General features: G+C 36.7%; 1 protein-coding gene across 10 annotated transcripts in view; it reads right to left on the bottom strand.

Annotated features, from left to right (window-relative positions):
• Positions 1–1,091: 1,091 nt before the first annotated feature.
• LOC132153008 (dachshund homolog 1-like) overlaps positions 1,092–21,703 on the bottom strand; it is a 114,836-nt gene continuing 94,224 nt past the window's right edge. For 2 of the 10 annotated variants that reach the window (XM_059562094.1, XM_059562099.1), the window contains exons 7-11: positions 11,442–11,587; positions 9,333–9,480; positions 7,004–7,147; positions 5,906–5,974; positions 1,092–1,963 (exon numbers count right to left, since the gene is read on the bottom strand). In XM_059562094.1, coding sequence (XP_059418077.1) covers positions 1,926–1,963; positions 5,906–5,974; positions 7,004–7,147; positions 9,333–9,480; positions 11,442–11,587 — 545 coding nt within the window. In that variant the 3' untranslated portion in view covers positions 1,092–1,925. Of the gene's footprint in view, positions 1,967–5,447; positions 5,819–5,905; positions 5,975–6,879; positions 6,926–7,003; positions 7,148–9,332; positions 9,481–11,441; positions 11,588–21,703 lie in introns of those variants that run through there. The other 8 variants (XM_059562093.1, XM_059562098.1, XM_059562095.1 and 5 more) reach the window with 7 other exon arrangements.

The following is a 21,703-nucleotide window of genomic DNA, read 5'->3' as shown; positions in this document are numbered from 1 at the left end:
ACAATATGTCCATAAATCTTGCTACAGTGTTTACATCACATAAAAAGAAACTTAAAAGCAAGTCCTCGTTGACGAGGTAAAAGATACTTTAACATGTAGTTTAACACAATAGACAATTGAATTGTTACAGACTGAGGACAAATGTGTGACAAAATAATGTCTATGATTATAGTATAAATAGCTGCCCCGTAACATCAGATACATCCATCTAATAAAGGATCCTTTCAACACATATTTTTCTTGATTATCCAATAAGTGCCTCATCACCATCATCATCATCTACTTGGTACAATAAAAGCCTGTAATCTATTATTTAATATATTCAATATAACCATTAATTAGCACTGTGTAATTTAACTCATCCGGCTAAATTGTTTCACTCTTTATTTAAATGTGAGAGTTTGGTATTGCCATGATTACTGGATTTTAGCTTTTATAAAGAAAAAAAATGTTGTGTATGTGAAGGACTGGAGTAGATGCTTGCAATCTTCGCTGGCAATTATTAAAAGTTCTGTCAAATAACTGAAGAATCTTCTTAATTTTTTTTTTAATAATCAAAAGAAGAAGAAGAATTAGAAAAAGAAGAATTCATGTATTTGTTGCCAACAATGTGTTGCCAACAATCCATTTAAAAAATGCATTCTTTATTTTTATTTTGGTAATTTGGTGAAAAATTACAAATGAAAAAGATAAATTAAATACACTTTTTTAATCAAATATCATCCACATGGGGAAATTATGAAAAATTATTTTAAAGTTATCTTTTATTTTTATTTCAGATTAAAAAATGGTCTAACACTATTTTGTCTGCAACTTTCCAACAGGAACCTGTTGCATGTATTGACCAGAATAATGAATAATTATAATATGATACATTAAATACTTATTATTTAAAAGGGCCTGAAAGTAATACACTGAATTGAGTGTAATGATGGTAGATAAGATTTGGGGATCTGTACAACTTTTCCATAAATTTGAGAATCAATCCAAACAAGAATTAGATTCATGTCACTGCAAATTGAAAATATACCTGTCAAAAAGATAGTGTTTATCAACTTTAAATGGGTGTGAGTGAAGAAACCCTAAGTACATTTGCTCAGCACAGTTAAGTATTTATTGAATAACATGAATTCAGGACAACACATTTACATGCCTGCATGCTTCCTCACCATAGTGGCAGCGGACTGAAAGAACGATGGCTCAGAAACAAACCAAATCTATAAATTCAATATAAACATTGGTATTGTTCTCCTAATAGATCTACTGTATACACAATACCAACTTTTAACATTATATACAAATACCAAAGTGAGTGAGTTAACCTATCTTCTGTTCTTTTATATACAATAATGATAGAAATGAAACTTGATTGTTTTTTCTTCTAGTTTAGAAAACATTAAAAGCAAATATTAGTCTTTTATGTTGATCAACATATATTCAAATTCACATTTTCAGAGGCTCTTCTCCAAGTTTGAATCTTTAACATCTTGGCAAATAGTAATGACATTAAGGATTTATGTTTTTTTCCCCTTTTTTTTAATACAAAACCAAACTTCTGAATCAGATTTAATTTTCAAAGCTTTCTCGCTGGTTTAAATACAGTATAAAAAATCTTCAGTGCTGTGAATTTGTTGTAAATATTATCACCAGGTGTACCGAATGGTACATTTTACTGTGCTCAAATTGTTGCCTTAGCCAGCTTATCATATCCAATTCCACATCTGGCATAAAGTAACGTTTATATCAGTGAGAAAAAGAGTCCTAATACTACATTCGGACACAATCCATCTTCCACATCAGTCCAAGCATAAACCCTTGATGCACCTCTATGAGTGATTGACCTGTTTCTGTAACTAAATTACCCTGCAAAGGGACTCTGGAGAATCTTCATAAGATACACGCCGCCAATCTTCAACGCCATGGTGTTAGTACATCACTGTGGTTTTCAGAAAAAGTCTTCCATCTGCTGACAATAAAATAAAAAGGGAGAGAAAAATAATAAGAATACTGAACAAAATGGAGCTATAAAGTAAGGATAAGTAACAGTGATGCAATGCAAATGCACAAGCTACATATTGTAAACCCTGTATCAATGCATCTCACATTCTAAGAACATAACATTGCACTTATGATGCGAAGCACATCACAAATGACACTTTCAATGGCTAAATGGCATTAAGTGCAAAAAAAGCAGCCGTTACTGTGCAATGCCTTCTCCGACATGTGCGATCTAATGATCTTTGTCTATTTCCAGAGAATCTTCATTGGCAAGTGCATGCTTGAATGAGCGGCAGCTCTCTGTGCTCTGTGTAAAAGCATCTGTTAGGCATGGCTCAGGAGCTTGTTTGACGTTTATTACCAAAACATTTCCTCTGTGTCCGGAAATGCTGCATCACTGCATTTAAGCGGTGTTTCCTCTCTGTGGCAGGGCAACTAAATAAATTTAATTCTGATGAGCTCTGTGTTAAAATTGGCTTAAACAAGATCTTGAGTCTGACTTTTTTTTTATTGCTTAGCAAAACCACATATATGAAATCATTTTGACTGTGTGATCCATTGATTTTGAGTAAAAAGTCTTTTTTCTTCTATTGTTAGTTATACATTGCTAAATATGTGCATTGTAATTTTATTTCACTCTGAAATATATACATACTGATTCATATGAAACTAGTAATTTAACAGACATTGATTAATTGTGGCATGTGCATAGAGCTGCAATACACCTTCTTGTTTTCTCTAATGTTACTTATCACTCACTGGCCTCTTATATAAACATAAATATTTGAAATATGACCAAATATATGGCTCTAAGCTCACAGGGCATGTAAAAAAAAATCTATCCACAGCATCAACCCCATTACATAAATGGTATGTACATATTTATTCAGATCACGATAAATGCATTTGATATTGAGTGCCTTCATTTGTCAGAATGCAGCCTATTTAGTGCTGGAGATGTTTAGTATGGTTGATACAGTATTTTGATATCAAACAACAATTAAGCAAATCAAACTCAAACTCTAAATTTGTTATACTAAACAATGGTGAAAATATACAATTAAACTATAAAAATACACAGTTAAATATAAACAACCTGAGAACAACGATAACAAAAACAAGCAGAGAGCTAATCTTAAATGTAAAAATTAGCATATTAATTCTGGGTCAAATGGAGTGTAGCTAAACTAGCTCGTGCAAACAGTGCCAGTAATGTTTCTTCAGTGGGAAAAATCGAATGACTGCCATGTTGTTTTATGAAAGAACCCCCCTCATTAAAATATGTTAAAACTTTGGCATTTTTATATTCAAATCAAGATGAAAAGTTCATTAAAGAGGATCAATATTTCATTAGATGATAAATAAAACAAAGGAATTTTTGGCTTCTCTCAGCATAAAATTCCTTTGAAAGATTAATTAATACATGTAAATTATGCAAATTGTGCCCATGCAAATACTTTATGAAGACAATTAAGGGAACCATTAATTACAGCCTTTTTTGCTTCAGTGACATTTGTTCATTTAATTTTAATTTCACTTTAACTGTTTTGATGTTTAATCTTGCAACAAAGAACTTTATCTCCCCTCACAGGGTCATGTAAACTTGCAGAAAACACCGAGAGGTGAGCACTGAGCATCGGGAAGAGATACTGGGGAGAAATTATATTCGGTATTGCAAGGAATTAGTGGTGAGATGTACTCCCAGAAGCACGGAGCAAGGAAAAACAGTCAAGCTTATTCTTGGAATGGATTCAAAACACTGGAAAAGCAATTAATAAACACAGACTGTGTTAATATAGCAGAATTACAGAGTGTGACAAAAGACAAATAGAAATAATTAGTTCTCTGAAATTATGCTCTCATAATTTTTTTTCCCCCAACAGCCAAGTGCTGAAATTATAGCACGTCTCTTTGTTTTTTTATTTTTTTATTTTTTTTTTGTGTACGGATTGGAATATAATTTTTCCTCCTCATGCAGTGTAATTTATCGGCATCTTTTTTTATGTTTTTGCAATTTGAGAGTAATTATGCCACACTGGTTGTAGGCCACAACAACCATGACATGAACACACACACACACACACACAAAATGTTGTTAAAACTTAACACGCACAAAATATTTTTATACACACTTCCTGTGGCCTTTTTTTTTTTTTTGGTAAATCTTTTAAGGCCACTGACTGAAAAACCTATGAAAGGATTCGTTGTCAGTGACAACATACTTAAAAGGAAAAAAATTATAAAAAAAATTTTACAGTTCAAATTACCTCAGTGCCTCTTATTCTACTATATCTGCTCAAAAAAGTACTGACAAAAGCAATTTGAATAATGAACTATCTTCTCTTTGTGCTTATGCTAACTTTCTGGATCTAGCAATTAACACTGAAAAATTATTAATCTTTAGACATAAGAACCATCATACCATCATAATGCTAATGACATCATATGCTCCGGAAAAAAAAATAATTTCCTACTCATCAAGTCAATGTCATTTGATTTATTCGGGTAAAACCTTGTACTCCTTGTACTGGATCTCCATTTATTTTTACTAAAAACTTCCTTCACACACAGACACACACACACACACACACACACACACACACACACACACACACACACACACAAAAATTAACTAGGCTAATCAAACTGGGTTACAGGGCTTTTACTTGCGATGGGGTATTAATGCCATTAAAATGCCATTTACCACTTTTCATAGCAATTTCCACACACTATTTTCAAAGGGAAATTGAGACCACTCAAGACAGGTTTTTTTTTTTTTTTTTTGCATCATGTGCTGCTGGGTACAATTAAAATAGACATCAGAGCGGCGAGCGACTTAACACTTAAGGTGTAGTTAAAAGAGTGTGACTGAAACATCTGCAAATGGGCAAGTGGTTTTCTGTGAAACAATACCAGACTAAACCAGTTCCATAAATACCCATACACCCATAAAGTTCATGTGTATTTATTTGAGTGGGCGTGTTGTGCTACTCCACTGTGTAACTCCACTGTGGGTCATCTTCAGATAATGAAACTTCTTATTATGCTCATTAAATTACATTGGTCTCTGAGGTACACAACATAGCCAGGGTCTTACTGTCAAGGGGATTTATCTTTAACATGGTTCTCTGTCTTATGTCCAAAGAATCCTATCTTTGAACTTCACCTATTAAGCTGAACACCATCTTTACTGTGGTACATACAGAATATATACTTCAGGTTTACACTTAGCATTAGCATTAATATTTATACAGACACACACACACACACACACACACACACACATATATAGGTTAATTATCTGAATGTGATCCTCCTGAACTTTGCAAATAAAACACCATATAAAATAAGAATATTTCAAATGTTTTTGTCCATACAGTCAAAGTTAATGGGCTCAAAAAAAAAAAAAACATTTAGCAAAATATCTATTTTTGTGTTCTGCAGGAGAAATGAAGTCAATAGGTTGGAATGACATGAGGGTGAACAAATTATGACAGAACATTTATTTTTGGGTGAACTTTCCCATTTACCAGTAATAATATTTTAATATAGCCCTGCTGGTAAAAACTACAAAACAAAAGAACAGTTTTCATTGACTCGGTGGGCTTGTTTAATGTTTAATCTTCTTCTTGCTCCTCATTTAATATCCCATCAAATCCCCTCACACACTCACAAGGAATCAACTCTCCAACTTAGCAGACCGTGCCATTGTCATAACGCACATTTGTGTGATTTTCCCTGTCTGGAAATGTTCTCCTGACAGATCCCACCGACATTGACCTTCCTCTTGAACTGTAGGACCTGCAGCCAAGATGGCAGGCTGCATGCATGAACAGCAGGCTGAGTTAAAGTGAGGCTCATATACTGGAGCTGAGCTGAGATTTATAGTCTCCTCAAAAACACGTACCTTGTATTGTCCTCTCAGCATCTGTTCTGCCACTGCTGCGGTCAGTCTCTATCTCCTGGGTCAATGAGTCTGGCAAAATGAAAAGATAATGACAATTAAACATCCATGACATCTGTGCTTAATTAGGAAAGTTTTCCTAGCCTCATCTTTGGTGATGGGCGGAGGGTGGATGTGCTCGGGTCGGGGCGAAACTTTGACCAATCAATGAGCGGTTTTACGATAACTAAACAGAGCATTTCTCCACATGTTAGCCTGATATTATGGATCTTGCTAAGCTCAGTTAACCTTATTTTTGTTATTTCTATTTCTATTAAGATTTATTTTTTCTTAGTTTTAGAAATTATAGTACTTCAATTTAATTCAGTTGCCAGGGCAACATCTCTAATATTCTAAACTTATTCATCATATTTTTCAGCATTATGTAAATATATTTCTAATAGATTTCATTGACAATAACATCAATGGTCCATTGTATCCAGTACACACATGAAAAACCTGTGGGCCTTTTCCGAATGAAAGAAAATGTTTGTTTTTATGCAGACTACATTATATTGTGATCGCCCTTCATTATTATGCACGGATTCTCTCATATTATTTGAGCTTATTATAAATCTCTACAAAATACTTGATTCTGATTGGTAAATAGTGACATTATTCCTGGCATTTTTTTTTCTCTAACACATTTTAATTTGTATCATTTCATGTATCATTTTCTTTACAATCTCATGGCCATTTATATAAATATTTAGTCATTCAATGTATATTAAATGGTGCAGTTACCTTGTAATTGTAACAAATAAAAAAAAAACGTTTTTATGATGAAGACATGAAGATTCTTTCTTTTTGTGTTAAGGACCTGCTAACTGTATTCTCTCAAACATACTGAAGCATATGTCATCACATTATTCTCAGAAAGTAACTACACACACACACACACACACACACACACAAAAGATATTTAACATGGATCGTACTTCATCAATACTGCAAATTCCTTATCCTCGACACATCTCATAAGACCTTAAAATGGAATAGAAAAATATATAATTTCTATATCCTTTTAATAAAGTATGTCAGTGTTCTGGTAAGGTGTCGTACCATTGAGTGATCTGAGACTTTCTGTGGGTGATGTCTGTTTCAGGGATTGCTCCGCCTGCTCTCGCCGTTTTGACTCATACTCCAGCGCCTCCTGCAATTTCCTCTTCGCTTTCTTCTCCTTCTTCAATCGCTTCTGAATGATCGCTGTATTAAAAGAAAACAGAAAGGCAGCAGTCAAGGACCCCGGTCATATGCAGCGGTATCTAGGATATTAAGGACTACAAGAAGGGGATGTGAGTTTTCAAACTCTTGTCATTGAGGAAATATTCATAGAAAAGTTGCAAGTGAAAAAAAAGTGTCATTAGCGAAATAATTGAGCCAGCGATAACCTGGATTAACCTAAAGTAGGTTAAAATGCCAATGAGACGAGGTTAAAGGAAACTTTCTGTAAAGAAAGAGAGAGGCATGCTGAATACTAAACAGAAGACAGCTGGAGGGCTGTAGGCACATTTATAAGGATCCTTCTGTAAAACTGGTTAAATAAGCTCAATTTGATTCATTATGTAAGATAAATACAAAGTGAGACTATTAAGTCGCATTTAGCAATACTTTTGTGCAGAAAAATCTAAATCATTTAAATTGTAGATTTATAATTATATTTTCATGCAATAATAGAGTACAATAGAGTATGTCACTAGAGGACATCTGTAATGCACATATCACTTTTAATCTCAAAGAGAGTTGAAAATGATTAACTAAACTAACATCAATCTGTAGTCCAATCATGGCCTTCCCTCGAGAAATGTTGTGGCTAATTTAGAAACATTTACCATCTAAATTACTTATTCATATTTTTTATGAGTTTAACCATATTCACTTGAATGAGGAGTTTTTATTTCTTTCTAATGCACCCTGTGCATTTAGACTTTTTCTATGTATGTAGTTACAGTAATATACTGTTTTCCCACAAGCACTTCTGCACACATAATCAATATGTGCTCATGTATTGATCGTAATGTGAATATGCCTCATTTTGCTCAATTTATGACCTTGTCTCTATCACTTTGGCAGTATGTTTTACGTGTGCTTGTAATTAACAACTGAGCTTGTAACATGGCTTTTCAGGTCATTTTATTGCAATTTTACACTAAATGCTATACAGTATGTTTTGATAATGATGCATTAAAGGTCATTTGTTGGTGAGATTGTTGCATTTTCTGAAGAAAATGTGAGTGGTACTTGCCTATGCAAAACTCACCAAAAAGATGCTATGATTATTGTGGTTGTTTAATTATAGGTCCAATATCTTTATGATATTTTTATGAAAATTTGTCCCTAGAATTTTCAGCAGCCATTACTTTAGTATCACACGATCCTTCAGAAATAATTGTAATGTGCTGATTTGTTGCTCAAGTAGCATTTCTTAATATGATCACAGCCGAAAACAGTTAACCATGATACATTTTGTTTTTCATGATGATGATCATGAATAGGAAGTCCAAAAGAACAGCATTTACTTAAAATAGATTTTTTTTGTAACAATGTAAAAGTGTCACTTTTTATCAATTTAATGTATCCATTCTAAATAATTAAAAGTAAAAAAAACTTCACTCCAACCTAAACTTTTGAATGCAAGATTTTTTTTTGTCATTGTCCTTATTATTGTTTGCTAGTCATCAATCAAAAGTAAAAATTGTGATTTGAGTTACCATGTTCATGTTCGTAGCACAAACAAGCTATGCACAAATTTAAAAACAAGAGGACCACAAACATACATAATAATTGATTCTGAATTGATTGGCATTTACCTTATTATTATCTGATATATTTCTATTGAAATGTTGTATTCTAGGCCTAATTATGGTGCTTGCTTTAACATCGTTTCTCATGAATATTATTCTACAAAAACTTACCCAGGATACCTTTAATAACCGCCTAGCAATGCCGTTGTGATCACCGACAACATCTTAGAATCTGTCTACCAACACTACACAACCACACAAAATGACTTGTAAGCAACACTCTCATTTTACTCAGAAAAAGTCTAGTTAATACATTTTATCAGACAAAACAATAATGGTTAAATTTTATAGTTAATAAATACTCAACCTAATTAGTCACACTGAGAATATATGTTAATGAGCTGATTAAATATAAGTAATTGACATGACACGTAGTATATTTTTTTATATGGCGAGAAAACAAATATGTCCTCATAAATACGATTCACAGGGGAAAATATAGCCCCTTAATGGAAACGTTAATTTCTGAAATTGGTGTGTACAGTGAAATGCATTGCCTTTATTCATGAAATGCCTCTAGAAATAGACAATAGAAGATTTAATAAATCATGTGTACTGTAGAGTATGAGTGTTTGAGTAATACACACCTCTGTTCTTCTGCTCAACAGCCAGTTGTTTCTCCAGTGTTTCTCTGAGCTCACGCTCTCTAAACAGCTCCATCTTCAGCTCCGTCTTCTCCAGCTGCACTTGTTTCTCCTGAGCACGGGCGTTATCAATTGCCACCTTCAGCAAACCCTGCAGCAGAAGACAAACTCACCTTATACAAAGTCCACACACACGTCCTCAAGAATCAATGAACTGTATGAAGAATTTACTTTATGCTAGAGCAGTAGCACTTAAACTTAGGAAAGTATTTTAAAGTAAACAAACACTCAATAGTAACTCTTGTTGTACAGAGCCCCAAGCATCATATAATATAATAGAAAATCTGATTTGGAAGGATAAGAGTGTGAGTAAACGAAGACAAAACTTTACATTTTGGATAAACTGTCCTTTCAAGTTTGAGAACTACATAAATTCTTTAAATGAATTTATGAAAGCAACACAGACATAATAAAATCCTCAGTGAACCTATACAATATCTTCCGTTTGTCAGTTTGTGAAGCAGCAGGTTGTATAAGAATGATCAAATCTTGAGCTAAACAGCTGCTTTTCTCAAAACAACACTTCAACTGATATTTGCCATGCAACACCGTGGTGACCATATTAAAACAACTGTTCCCTGTACGCATGCAATTAAGCCAAATGCAATGGGCTATATCATACTAATTGTTTCTTCTTATGACCTCAATTTAGACTAAGTTGCTTTATCGCAATTTTCTGCTTGGGTTCGTTTTGTTGATTTCTGTGTGAATGTTCAATCAAAACATTACCCTGAAATCATGATTAAATATGACTGACTGAACTAAGTCCTGCTAATTAACAATGGGGCCGAAAGCAGTGCGATAGATCCGATGGCCAATCACAAGAGCAACGAGCAAACCTTTCACTCCCCATACTGTACCCACATCATTAGTCTCAGAGGCGGTGTTAATCAACTACATTAATCTTTCTGACTGGGTCTTACTTGCATGACAACTGCAGTGATGATCAAGGAAGTCATGGTGAATATACAGTACACCACTACGCATTTGTTTTGATGGGAAAAACTTCACAGCTGGAGGAGGACCCAGAAAAGTACTATATTAACTTTTGCCACACCTGACACAGGCAACTGGACCCTTAATATAAAGATACTTCTTATTACAATTAAAAATAAGTGTTTTATATTATATATATATATATAATATAATTATTATTTAAAATGACTGATCCATTAAAATATATTTCTAGATGTTATTTGTTCCTGTGATGGGAAAGCTGATTTTTTTAGCAGCCATTAAACTAGTTATCAGTGTCACATGATCCTTCAGAAGTCATTCTAATATCTAATTCCTAAGAGATCATTTTTTCTTCTTTTGCAAGTTGCTTTAGATAAAAGTGTCTACTAATGATTAGATGTAAAAACATAAATATTTCTTATTGTGTGAACGTTTGACTTAAATTCAAGCATGATGTTTATATCACTGCATATCCACTGTTTATTGTGTTATGACACATGATGTGATAAGATCATGACACGTGTCAGCTGGCCAGTCCATAGTGGGTTAAAATAAAACGTTACTATGGCAACCTGCTAAAATTCCAGAGGCAACTTCTCTGATGATGATCTTTTTATTGGAAACACCATATAATTGAATTATGACTGATTTTCCACATATAATTTATAGCTAAAACTAGATAGTCCAAAATTGATTTATCAATTTGGTTCATTTGAATGATTGTTTAGAAATGTGGTTTATTAAGACATAATTTTTGGATGTTGTTTGATAGTTTCTTTGTAGGTTTCACATTAAACAGTTAAAAAGTAAAAAAAAATTACACCAGGGTTTTTTTATGCTCTCAGCTGGATTAAGATGAACTCCCAACAGATCTCTCGTAACATATATTCAACATAAATTTACTCTAAAACAAACTTCTCACTTGCCTTCCAGAACTGTTGTTATACACACTGAATATGTATGGCTGAATTTACCAATTCACTAATTAGTAGTTAGTAGACCATCTGAATCAACCATAGAGAACTGTATCAAGTAAAACTATTCATAGTGTGTTTCACTTTCTGCTAAAGATCTTCTGACAAAGAGGTCTCTTACCTGGATGTTAGTCAGAAGGGTCTCTATAGATGACAGGCCTTCAGGGAATAGGAAGGGTGAGGGGAATCCTGGAGGTAAAGTCTGACCCGCCATCGAGAGCCTCTCATAACAGTCTCTTGCTGTTGGCGTGCACATGGGGGTTTCTTCTGGTGGCAAACAGAGAGACATACACACTCAGCACAACAGATGACATGTAGTACTGTGCTGTAAAATAAATCATTATTTTCCCGAATTGGTGTTTATACACCCAGATTGTTTCTGAGATGTAAAATTAACATCTATACAAGCATGCCCAATCAAGCACATATGATTGATAGCCCATTCTGTCAGTGTCACACAGCACTCTATTATTGATGCTTCTGTGTTTATAGCTGCTATAAATGCTTGAGAGATTTTACATACAGATAGAATGAGAGATTTAAAAAAAAAATGGGAATTAGCATTTTTGGAAAGTATGGATATGTTGGGGGACAAAGCCCACCCTTTCCATATGGCATGAAAGCTCTCTGATAAGAAATGACTACACTCAAGCAGATGCATATGGCAAGTAGAGATTATCAAGTGCCCTGGCTTTAACAAAGGCCATATGGCACAAGGTGGTGAACCCTCACTGACCATGTTTCAACACTACTGCCCCCTCAGTGGAGGGGCAATGCCATTTTGGGCAAACAAATTAAATTCCTCAAAGGAATCGGTGCATTAAAAAAAAATCAATATGATTGGATGAGATTAGAGAGGCACTGGTAGAACAAAACAGAGGAGTAAAATAAATATCATTTATTCTCTCTCAGTCGATGGATGACACTGTGCAGGTGTAAAAAGTCACAGGTGGGGCTGCAGTTAAAACCCTCTGGAAATAAAAGAAAAAGGATTTTATGTCTTCCAGACAAATAAAAACAGGGGCTGACACATTAAAGTGTATATATTTTATCACCTAGTCCACTGGGACTTCCTGCTGAATGTCATAAGGAGAGAAAACGTTGGGATGAGCACTCTAAAGTAAGAAGCATGTCTTTACAAAGAGCTTTCCGAGATTAATTACTATGTCAACTTGTTAAACATTATGCATTATATAAACATTATAATTTTCTTTATAGTGTAGCAAATGGTTGTGTTACAATAAACATGCACTGCATTTACACTTTAATCCAAAAAAATTTCAATACATGCTAAATATTTTAAACGGTATGCATTTTCTACGAATTGAAACTTGGTTTTGCTTATCCTGTGCTCAACAATAAGCTACAGGAACATGTGTACTGCAATAAAAATAATTCAAAATTCATTATTTAATAATTCCATGAATTCAATTTCATAACCTATAGTCTGCTCAAAATCATTCAGTCTGAATTCAGTGTCTAATGCTATTATGACAATGTTTTAACTTTAAATATTTGTCTATATGCAAATTTTTATTGAATCTTTTACATTAACACGATTTCAGTTAATTTGCCCTTATATTACATTGGATGATGTATCATCAGCTGTGACCTAATGGTTAAAGTCTTGGACTAGTTACCCGAAGGTCGCCGGTTTGAGTCTCGGTGCTGGCAGGAGTGAATGAACAGCACTCTCTTCCACCCTCAATACCCATGGCTGAAGTGCCCTTGAGCAAGGCACTGAACTCCCAGTTGCTCCCTGGGCACTGGATATATAGCTGCCCACTGCTCTGGGTTTGTGGCTACTTGTCACTGCTGTGTGTGTGTGTGTGTGTGTGTGTGTGTGTGTGTGTGTGTGTGTGTGCACTTGGATGGGTTAAATGCAGAGCACCAATTCTGAGTTTGGGTTACCATACTTGGCAAATGTCATGACTTTCATTCTAAATGTTTGCCAGTATCTTGTAAATAATTGTGATACTAGTTGATGTTTGACCCTACATTTTTTTCAGTTACAGGCCAGATCTTTAACAACTACTACCTACCTAAATAAAAAAAAGAGTATGTGAGCATCATCTGAAAGAGAATAACGTGAGCGTGGACACTGAGCAGATGTCTGGTGAGGCTGAAATGTAAAGCAGATTCCTGCTCACTTCCTGTAAGCAGCCACCAGTGCCTGTCAGTGCCCTGATGACATCATCTGCCATTCATCAGTTCCGTTAGGGCAGACCTCTGCCATCTGCTGCACTGGCCATCATAACTCTACATCTATCTCCACACATGCACCCACTTACACACAGGCCATCAAAACTCCACATTTATTTTAACAGCCACAGCCTTATAGAGGCTATCATAGGTGTGCATCCATCACTACACACACAAACGTACATGTCTCATAACTCCCTGAATCCATCTCCACATGCACAAACATGTACTGTACACACAGACTATCATAACTCACTTTAAACAGTGAGCCTTGCGCTGACACTATCTTCACGCTGTCATAGCATGCTGCCAATCACAGCAGAAGTCTCAGACAACATTCTGCCTGCTACAAAACAAGACATCACCCAGGCCATGTCACCAACTACCAGAACACAACCAAATGATTCAAACTGTGTAAAAGCCAAGCTACTCATCTCTGTTGTGTATGAGGCTGATGATGGTAGTGTCATCTGCAAATTTCAGGAGTTTGACAGAGGAGTCTTTTTCAGTGCATTTGTTCGTATACAGGGAGAAGAGCAGTGAAGAGACTACACATCCCTGAGGGGTGCCAGTGCTGATGGGGAGAGTCTTGGATGTGAGTTTATCCAGCCTCACTAGCTCCTGCCAGTCTTTCAGGAAGCTGGTGGTCCTCTGATGGATTGGGGAGGGCACAGAGAGCTGGGTCAGTTCCACTGTGAGAAGAACAGGCATGATGGTATTGATGGTCAAACTGAAGTCCACAGACAAGATCCTAAGTCCCAGGTCTATTGAAATGTTGTAGAATACTCTGCAGTCCCATGTTGACTGCATCATCCACAGACCTGTTTGCTTTGTAGGCAAGTGATGATCTGTACCATGTTGTTCATGCTCATTTCCTCCATTTTTACATTTAGATATTTTTTTCTGTCATCTTTTTTTCACACTCACTTAAAGTTAATCTTTAAAATACTCACTAATAATTTAACAATGTAAAATTTCATTTCATACTTTATATTATAATGTTGTGGTGCCTAAATATACTTGTATTTGAAATTATTGATTTTCGAGTTTTATTTGCAATTAAGACAAAATATTCCAAAAAGTATACATTTTAGTATTAGTAATTTATCTAATTTATTATAGAATTATAAATAATGTTTTATGCAAATAATATAGATATTTAATTATATGTTTAATTACACTTTTTAAATTAAATATTGTGGCGAGTGGGGCGGGGCCGAGGGACGTGGGAACAAGGAGGGAGGCCGGCAATGATTGGGAAATCAGTGGCACCTGCGACCCACTGCCGGTCTCGAGTCCCACGTAGGAGATGGAAGGATATAAAACTGGAGCGACGACAGTGAAGGACGAGAGAGGACCAGTCCTGGGCTTTTAGTTGTATTTTGGTTTTATTTTGTGCGCATCAGTCGTCCGTGAGGGGCTGGTGCGCTGTTTTGTGTTTGTTTTGTAATTAAAGTTTCATTTTGATTGTCCGCCGGTTCCCGCCTCCTTCTTCCCGACGATTACAAAGGTTTTATCATTACAGTGGTGCCGAAGCCCGAGAGAAGGAGGGACACGCTGCTGAAGATCCCTCGCCGCTGTGGTGAATCCGCGGTGCCACAGAGCTGGTGAGGAGGATGCCGCCATGGACGCTCGAGACGGTGGACTGGAGCGAGTTGCCGGGGACGGGCGTGAAGGTATCCGGAGGAGCAGGGAACGGGGGACTCCTGCCGGCTGCCCAAAACCGGAGGAGCCGTCGCCGTCCACTGGGCGGCGGAGGGGTGTCATGCCGTCCGCCGAGGGCCGTCCAGTGCCACCGCCAGGCACCGCGGAGGAGATCGCCCAGCCGGTGGAGGGCCGAGCAGCAGTGCGTCTGGGAACCGGATTTTTTTTTTTCTCTCTCCCCTCTCTCGTCTCTGTCGCTCCTCCTTCCATCTCCTTTTCTCTCGCCTCGTCTGTCCTACCCCCAGGTTCCCGCAGGTCCCCGTGAGCGGTCCCCCCCCGGAGGGAGGGGGGGGGGGGGGGGGAGTAGAGCGCAGTCTCGAGGGTACCCCCCGGCCTACGAGGGGCGATGGGGGTATGTGGCGAGTGGGGCGGGGCCGAGGGACGTGTGAACAAGGAGGGAGGCCGGCAATGATTGGGAAATCAGTGGCACCTGCGACCCACTGCCGGTTTCGAGTCCCACGTAGGAGATGGAAGGATATAAAACTGGAGCGACGACAGTGAAGGACGAGAGAGGACCAGGCCTGGGCTTTTAGTTGTATTTTTGTTTTATTTTGTGCGCATCAGTCGTCCGTGAGGGGCTGGTGCGCTGTTTTGTGTTTGTTTTGTAATTAAAGTTTCATTTTGATTGTCCGCCGGTTCCCGCCTCCTTCTTCCCGACGATTACAAAGGTTATATCATTACAAATATATTTAATTTAACATATAATTTGTATTTATTTATTTATTCCTCTATAGCAATAATGGTGTGGAATAAACTACACATTATGGTTTATTAATTTAGGTTAGGTGTTTGATCAATATTTTATTATGTATTCTATTCTATTCTATTCTATTTTCACAATAACACAACCTATCATGAAGTGTATTATAACGCATAAAAAATGCCTTTTTAATTCATAATATACAACAGTAAATTATAAGCCCACAGTTGTATTTTTCAGGCATTTTAGTTTAAGTACCAAACCCCAGAATCAGGCTCTCGTACAGAATTAATATGTGTTTATATGACTCCCTAAATCATGCACAAAAATGGAACGATTTGAGAAGCCCCCCTTCTGCCATCAGTATTCACCAAAGCCAGCCAAGGCTTGGTAACAGCTGGTCCTACATTAATTAGTTTAAAGTATTTATTTCAACCATCTCAGCAGCAGATTGCAGCAAAACATAAGAGATTATTCCGAGCATCTGCAAATGCCCTGGAAACATCCAGCCAACCAACAGTTGAATATCAGCCACCACTATTAAGACTTTACGATTCAAAATTTTTGGATGGAGGAAAGGCAAAGAGGAGTGATGGGAATCCGTGGAGGGTTTCCTACAATCATTCCCCAATTTAACTAACATTTTACTACAGTTCATTACTGACAATGGGTGACCTGACTAATGAACTAATGGATGTGTGTTTGCTTGCAATCAAATGAAACGGGGGGGGAAAAAAAACATAAGAAAATCTCTTTTTAATGCTGTTGGATGACATCGCTTTGTGCCGTAATAAACCGATCATGTAAACAGAGTGAATTATGTGAATTTTATGCAATTACTACATCTTTGTCAAATTCATGGCTCTGGTTCTTTAGATGCCAAACATGTATTGAATCAGAAAATGAGAAACAATAGAGGAGAACTGGATGTCAGAAGCCTGAATTTGGTTTACAGCCACCGTAGTCCTGGATTTAGCGTTGGCATTAATAATACATCATTGCTTAAACCAACTTCTGCTTTAGACTCAGCAGGACCTCGCCACAAACATAATACTGGATCACAGGGTGGTTCATATTGCTGTGTTACTAGGAAACAATCTGTCATGCATTAGAAAACAAACAGCACATTTCATCTCAAATGACCAATTCAGCTCTCAAATAACCAAAATATGCCATTATTTGGTCTGTCTCCATTAACATTAACCACACTTGAGTGCGATTGTGTCTGTGAGCATTCTCTTGTTTTTAAGCACTCCATTTTGGCCTAGCTTTAGCTGTTTATTTTCTGCCACTGGTCCAGAATCATTGACTTGGACTTAATTACAGTGCCAGACGCCAGCATGATGAAGAGAGCGAAGGAGAGAGCTGTGCTTTCCAGGTGATATTTCTCCACGGGGCTGCCAGCAGCAGCTGCGACAGGTCCGTTTGCAGCTTTCTGCCTCAAAATAATCTTTATGAAATCCTTTTAGGTCAGTCGTGTCACAAATAACATTTCATGTGCAACTGTTTTGCTGGATAATAGGAGCCGCAAATAAAAATGGGACGCTGTAAATATGAGGCAGTTGGAATGAAATGCCATAATTTAAAACAACGCACATACTCACAATCACACGTAAACATGCGCGCACACTCACGCACCGTCCATTCCTCCCGTGGCAGCAGTGGGAGTCCTTGACAGTGTGGTAGCAATGATAAATCACCTTTCCTGTTAATTCTCTCAGTCCTTAAGTGTTGTTCTGCTAAAACAGGGGTTCAGAAATCGACTTGACAAACTATGAATGTAAAAAAAAATATCACTTGGAGGGATCTGGACTTATCTCCAATTTACATGTTATTAGATTTGTATTGTGAGCTGTGTTTGGACAAGGCTGCTCTGAGGAAAAGGACAGAGAGAAAAAATTATGTTTGCGATAAGAGAAGATAAAGTGTCTCGATGTCTTTGATATCTTCGATGGAAAGTCACGACAAGGATGCCGTAAACCACTCAACAGATTTTTAATATGATAGACAAGGCACTCTGAGATGAATTGAGTGGAAACCTTGGGAAATTTAGCAACATTCTCTCAATAAATAGCTTTAATTGACCTTGGGAGCCCAAAATGTGCCATATGTTGCAAGTTGCAGTGTTTGAATTGAGGTCCCAGTGGACCTTTCAGCTGATTTCTCCAATGAAGGCACTGAGTCGGAGGAGGGAGAAAGGGAGAGAGATAGAGAGAGAGAGGGGGAGAGAGAGGAAAAAGCATTGCGGCATTTGGCTAGCCAGTCATTGTGATATATTGACAGGTGAAGCCTGTGTCCTTGCAAACCTGTGTTCCTAGCAGCAGGAGAATTGAATGTTTAAAACGTGGAGGATGTCAGTTCCCCTCTCCGCAAAGGCTGCCGCTGCCTACAGCAGACAATTACATTTTATTTGACCTGTCAATGGGGCTGAAGAAGTTGCCTCCTTCCAAGGGAGTGGTTATGACCTTTCAGTCTCATAAATGGAGAAAACAGCGCATTACACAGAGGCTAATCTTTAAAACTGCTTCATCTTCTTTCTCTTCTGCATTCCTTTAAATAGTTCAACAGCAAACTGTTTTTATTGACCTAAACCAAAGCTTATATAGGCTATGTTTAAAGTGTCTGTGTCAGACTGCCACCAATTTCCGTAACTGATCCGTTTAAAGAAGCTCTTTTAAAAAATGCAAAAGCATCACTTGAATGAGTACTGAACATAAGAGCACCAATCATATTTTTAGGTAAAAGTTAAGTAAGCTAGGTTGGAGTATGTAATTACTTACGACCCTGTTCGCCTCTCTTTCTCCTAATGCTTTCTGTCTACTCTTGCACTATCCTGAAAATGAAAGGCAAACAAATAGGCAAACCAAACATTTTAAGAATGTAAAAAAAACTAACAATGAATAAATAAATAAAATAATAAATAAATGTATGAATGAATAAATAATATTAAAAATGTTAGAGAAATGGATACTAGATGGATAAAGAAGGTTAAGAAAGAAAAAGACCAATCACTTCTTAGTATGCAAATATTATAAGGAACTTAAACTGAATTTGAATTGAGGTGTCAAACGGAATGTAGAATTGCAATTCAAATTTGAATGCAAGAAAAAAGAATTCAAATAATTTGAAATTCAATGAAAATGTATGTAACTAATTTTAAATAGAAAAATCTGATTTTTAAAAATGTTTTAAAAGCCTTAAATATAGGCTTTATAGGCAGAATGTCAGAGAGATAGTTTGATGGAATGACAGAACAATCAAAATAATAATAGAATGATTGATCCTTAGTGGGCAAATTCCTTTAGAATGACTTAAAAGTGCATATGTTGTGCACATGGGCATGGTTAACACAGACACTACGGCATATGTGTTACGGAAACACAGCTATCTACCACAGAACCGCTAACCCTGCTAACACCCACTTGGCTTTGCTCTTTTCTGCTCTTTAATTCCAAGATGAAAATTAGCCATAACCAAATTCCTGCTGAGAGTCAAAGTCAAGTGCTGGAGTTGGTCGGCCCTGGATTAACAGGTAACATTTGGCTTGGAAAGCCTTATCTCTGAGAAATGCACAATGGTGCTTCTCTCTCTCCACTAATGTTCCCTACACTTAGAGATTAAATCGCTTGCTGCACAAACCCATTTGAGAGCACAAGGAAGGTGAGGGGGATAATCAGCACAGGCACTGGGCCGTGTTTCCTCAATGCGCTCCCAAACATTACTGTGCACGGGCATAAAATTAGCGTCGGGACCTTAAAACGCTGACATTTCGCATGACTTTTGGGAAAGTGACACCATCATATTTTCTTGTAGGATATCATTAAATTTCAACTGCCCTGTGGCAGAGACTTTCCATTAATTTCCAATTCTGTGTGTCACTTCGCACCCCTCTTCTGAAATAATGAGTCCTTTGGTTTGGCTTAATAAATTGAAACATATTCTCAAGGCCACGCTGAAGACAGCCGCACAGATGGGCAGACAAAGGGGAGGAAATCTTCATAAATCCTTAACTGTCACACATGGTCAGGGATAAAAACAAAAGCATGCTTTATGGTGAGCAGGTAAAAAAAGGCCTTGTGTGGTTGCAGCTAACTGTAGCAACCATTTTTAAGACACATTCACAGTGCACAAAATGAATCTTAGATCAAATAAATAATGAAAAAGAGATCTCTCTAAAGATCTAACAACTTATCTGAGATCAACTTATCAGCTTTTCTATCATTATACTTTTCTATCATTATACTATCATTATACATATATACTCCAATAATCATAACAAGAGAGCCAGATTAATGTTTTTTTTTTTTGTTTTTTTTTTTTATGAAAAGTTTAAATAGACCTGTGGTTTTGTGTTTCAAAACCATTTGCATTGTTCTCAATATGACATGCTACTGCTACATCATTAGACTGCATTTTTATGCATTATTTACACAGTTGCTGATATTGTCAAAATCTACATTTTGTAGCTTATCGATTAAATTTTTACTTTTTGACAAAACAATATTGGATCCTATTGACTTTCATTGTATATATAAATAAAAATAAAAATAAAAAAAATAAAAAAAACATTTGAAAAAAACATTGAACACGTGATTCCATGTTCAGTATTGTCACAAACATCTTGTTTTCAGGTGGTGGGCCATACAGCAGCGACAATGCAAAGTTTCTGATGCAAACCTCAGCAGAAGAAGATATCTTGTCTTTTTATATGGCCCTTGTCATATTTATTGCAAAAGGTCAGAGTGTTCATTTGTTCAAAGTCAGCGTTTTTCCATGCTCTTCCAAGTAATAAATGCAGAGGGGATGTCATTATTGGACCACTGAGGATTAAAGGCTTGACTGCCTGTGATGACTGTATTAAAAAGCACCCTACACTTCTTTTGGTCCTTTAAGTGAGCATCCTACAGGAAGACTGAACTCTCCATACAATGACAACCATTGTCACAAACAGATACCCCTCAAAGGTTGATGAGTATTGGTGAGAGAGGATTGCATAACCCAATTAATAAAGGTAAAGAAGTTTGAGTAACTAATACTCTCAAATGCCTTTGAATTAAATGCATTTGGAAAGCAAATATATTCAAGGACACATATGTAGTGGATTGTATTGTTTACAGTCTATTTTGGGGGTGACAATCATTATTAGCATGCATTACAGGAGGAATCAGGCCAGATTTACTGATCATTGAATGCTTACTGGTGCACAGCTGAAAGCTAGGTTACTACAATCACACTCAAGCCTCCTGTACAATTTAGTGCTAATCATCTCTAGGGATGAGTATGTGGGGATGGCTTTATTTATTTTTGTTAACTGGAATTGTCCTCAGCTCACATCTGGTTGAATTTGCTACATCTTTCAAGAATGCAATCATCGGGGTTCTTACATGGAAACAAATGTGTTTTGGTGCCAATATGTAAATGCCTTCCACATTTTACACACAATGACATTAGAAATTCAAACAAGGAGTAAAAAAACAGACATAATCAAAACGCTTTGATAGAACAAGCACTCGAACACTGAGAAATGGAAGATAGTCTGCAGTCTGATCACAGTGGAGTGGGTTCCATCGAATACAGGCGGACATATTAATGTGATTCGCAGCAATCCTACAGGGAATGAGGATGTTTGGGGCGACAATTGACTCTGGCACTAATCCAAGCTCTATGTTCTGAGCCGCTTTAGGAGAACGAAGATGAAAGACAAAAAGAAATGTAAATGGAAACTTTTTAAAAAGCAGAGCTTAGGAGCCCCCCGTCTGACGCCCTCTCTCTCTGTC

Source organism: Carassius carassius, chromosome 11 (genome assembly GCF_963082965.1).
Source record: "Carassius carassius chromosome 11, fCarCar2.1, whole genome shotgun sequence".
NCBI classification, from domain to species: Eukaryota; Metazoa; Chordata; class Actinopteri; order Cypriniformes; family Cyprinidae; genus Carassius; species Carassius carassius.
Note: the sequence above shows the minus strand (reverse complement) of the source record. Positions and strands in the feature narration are given on the sequence as shown.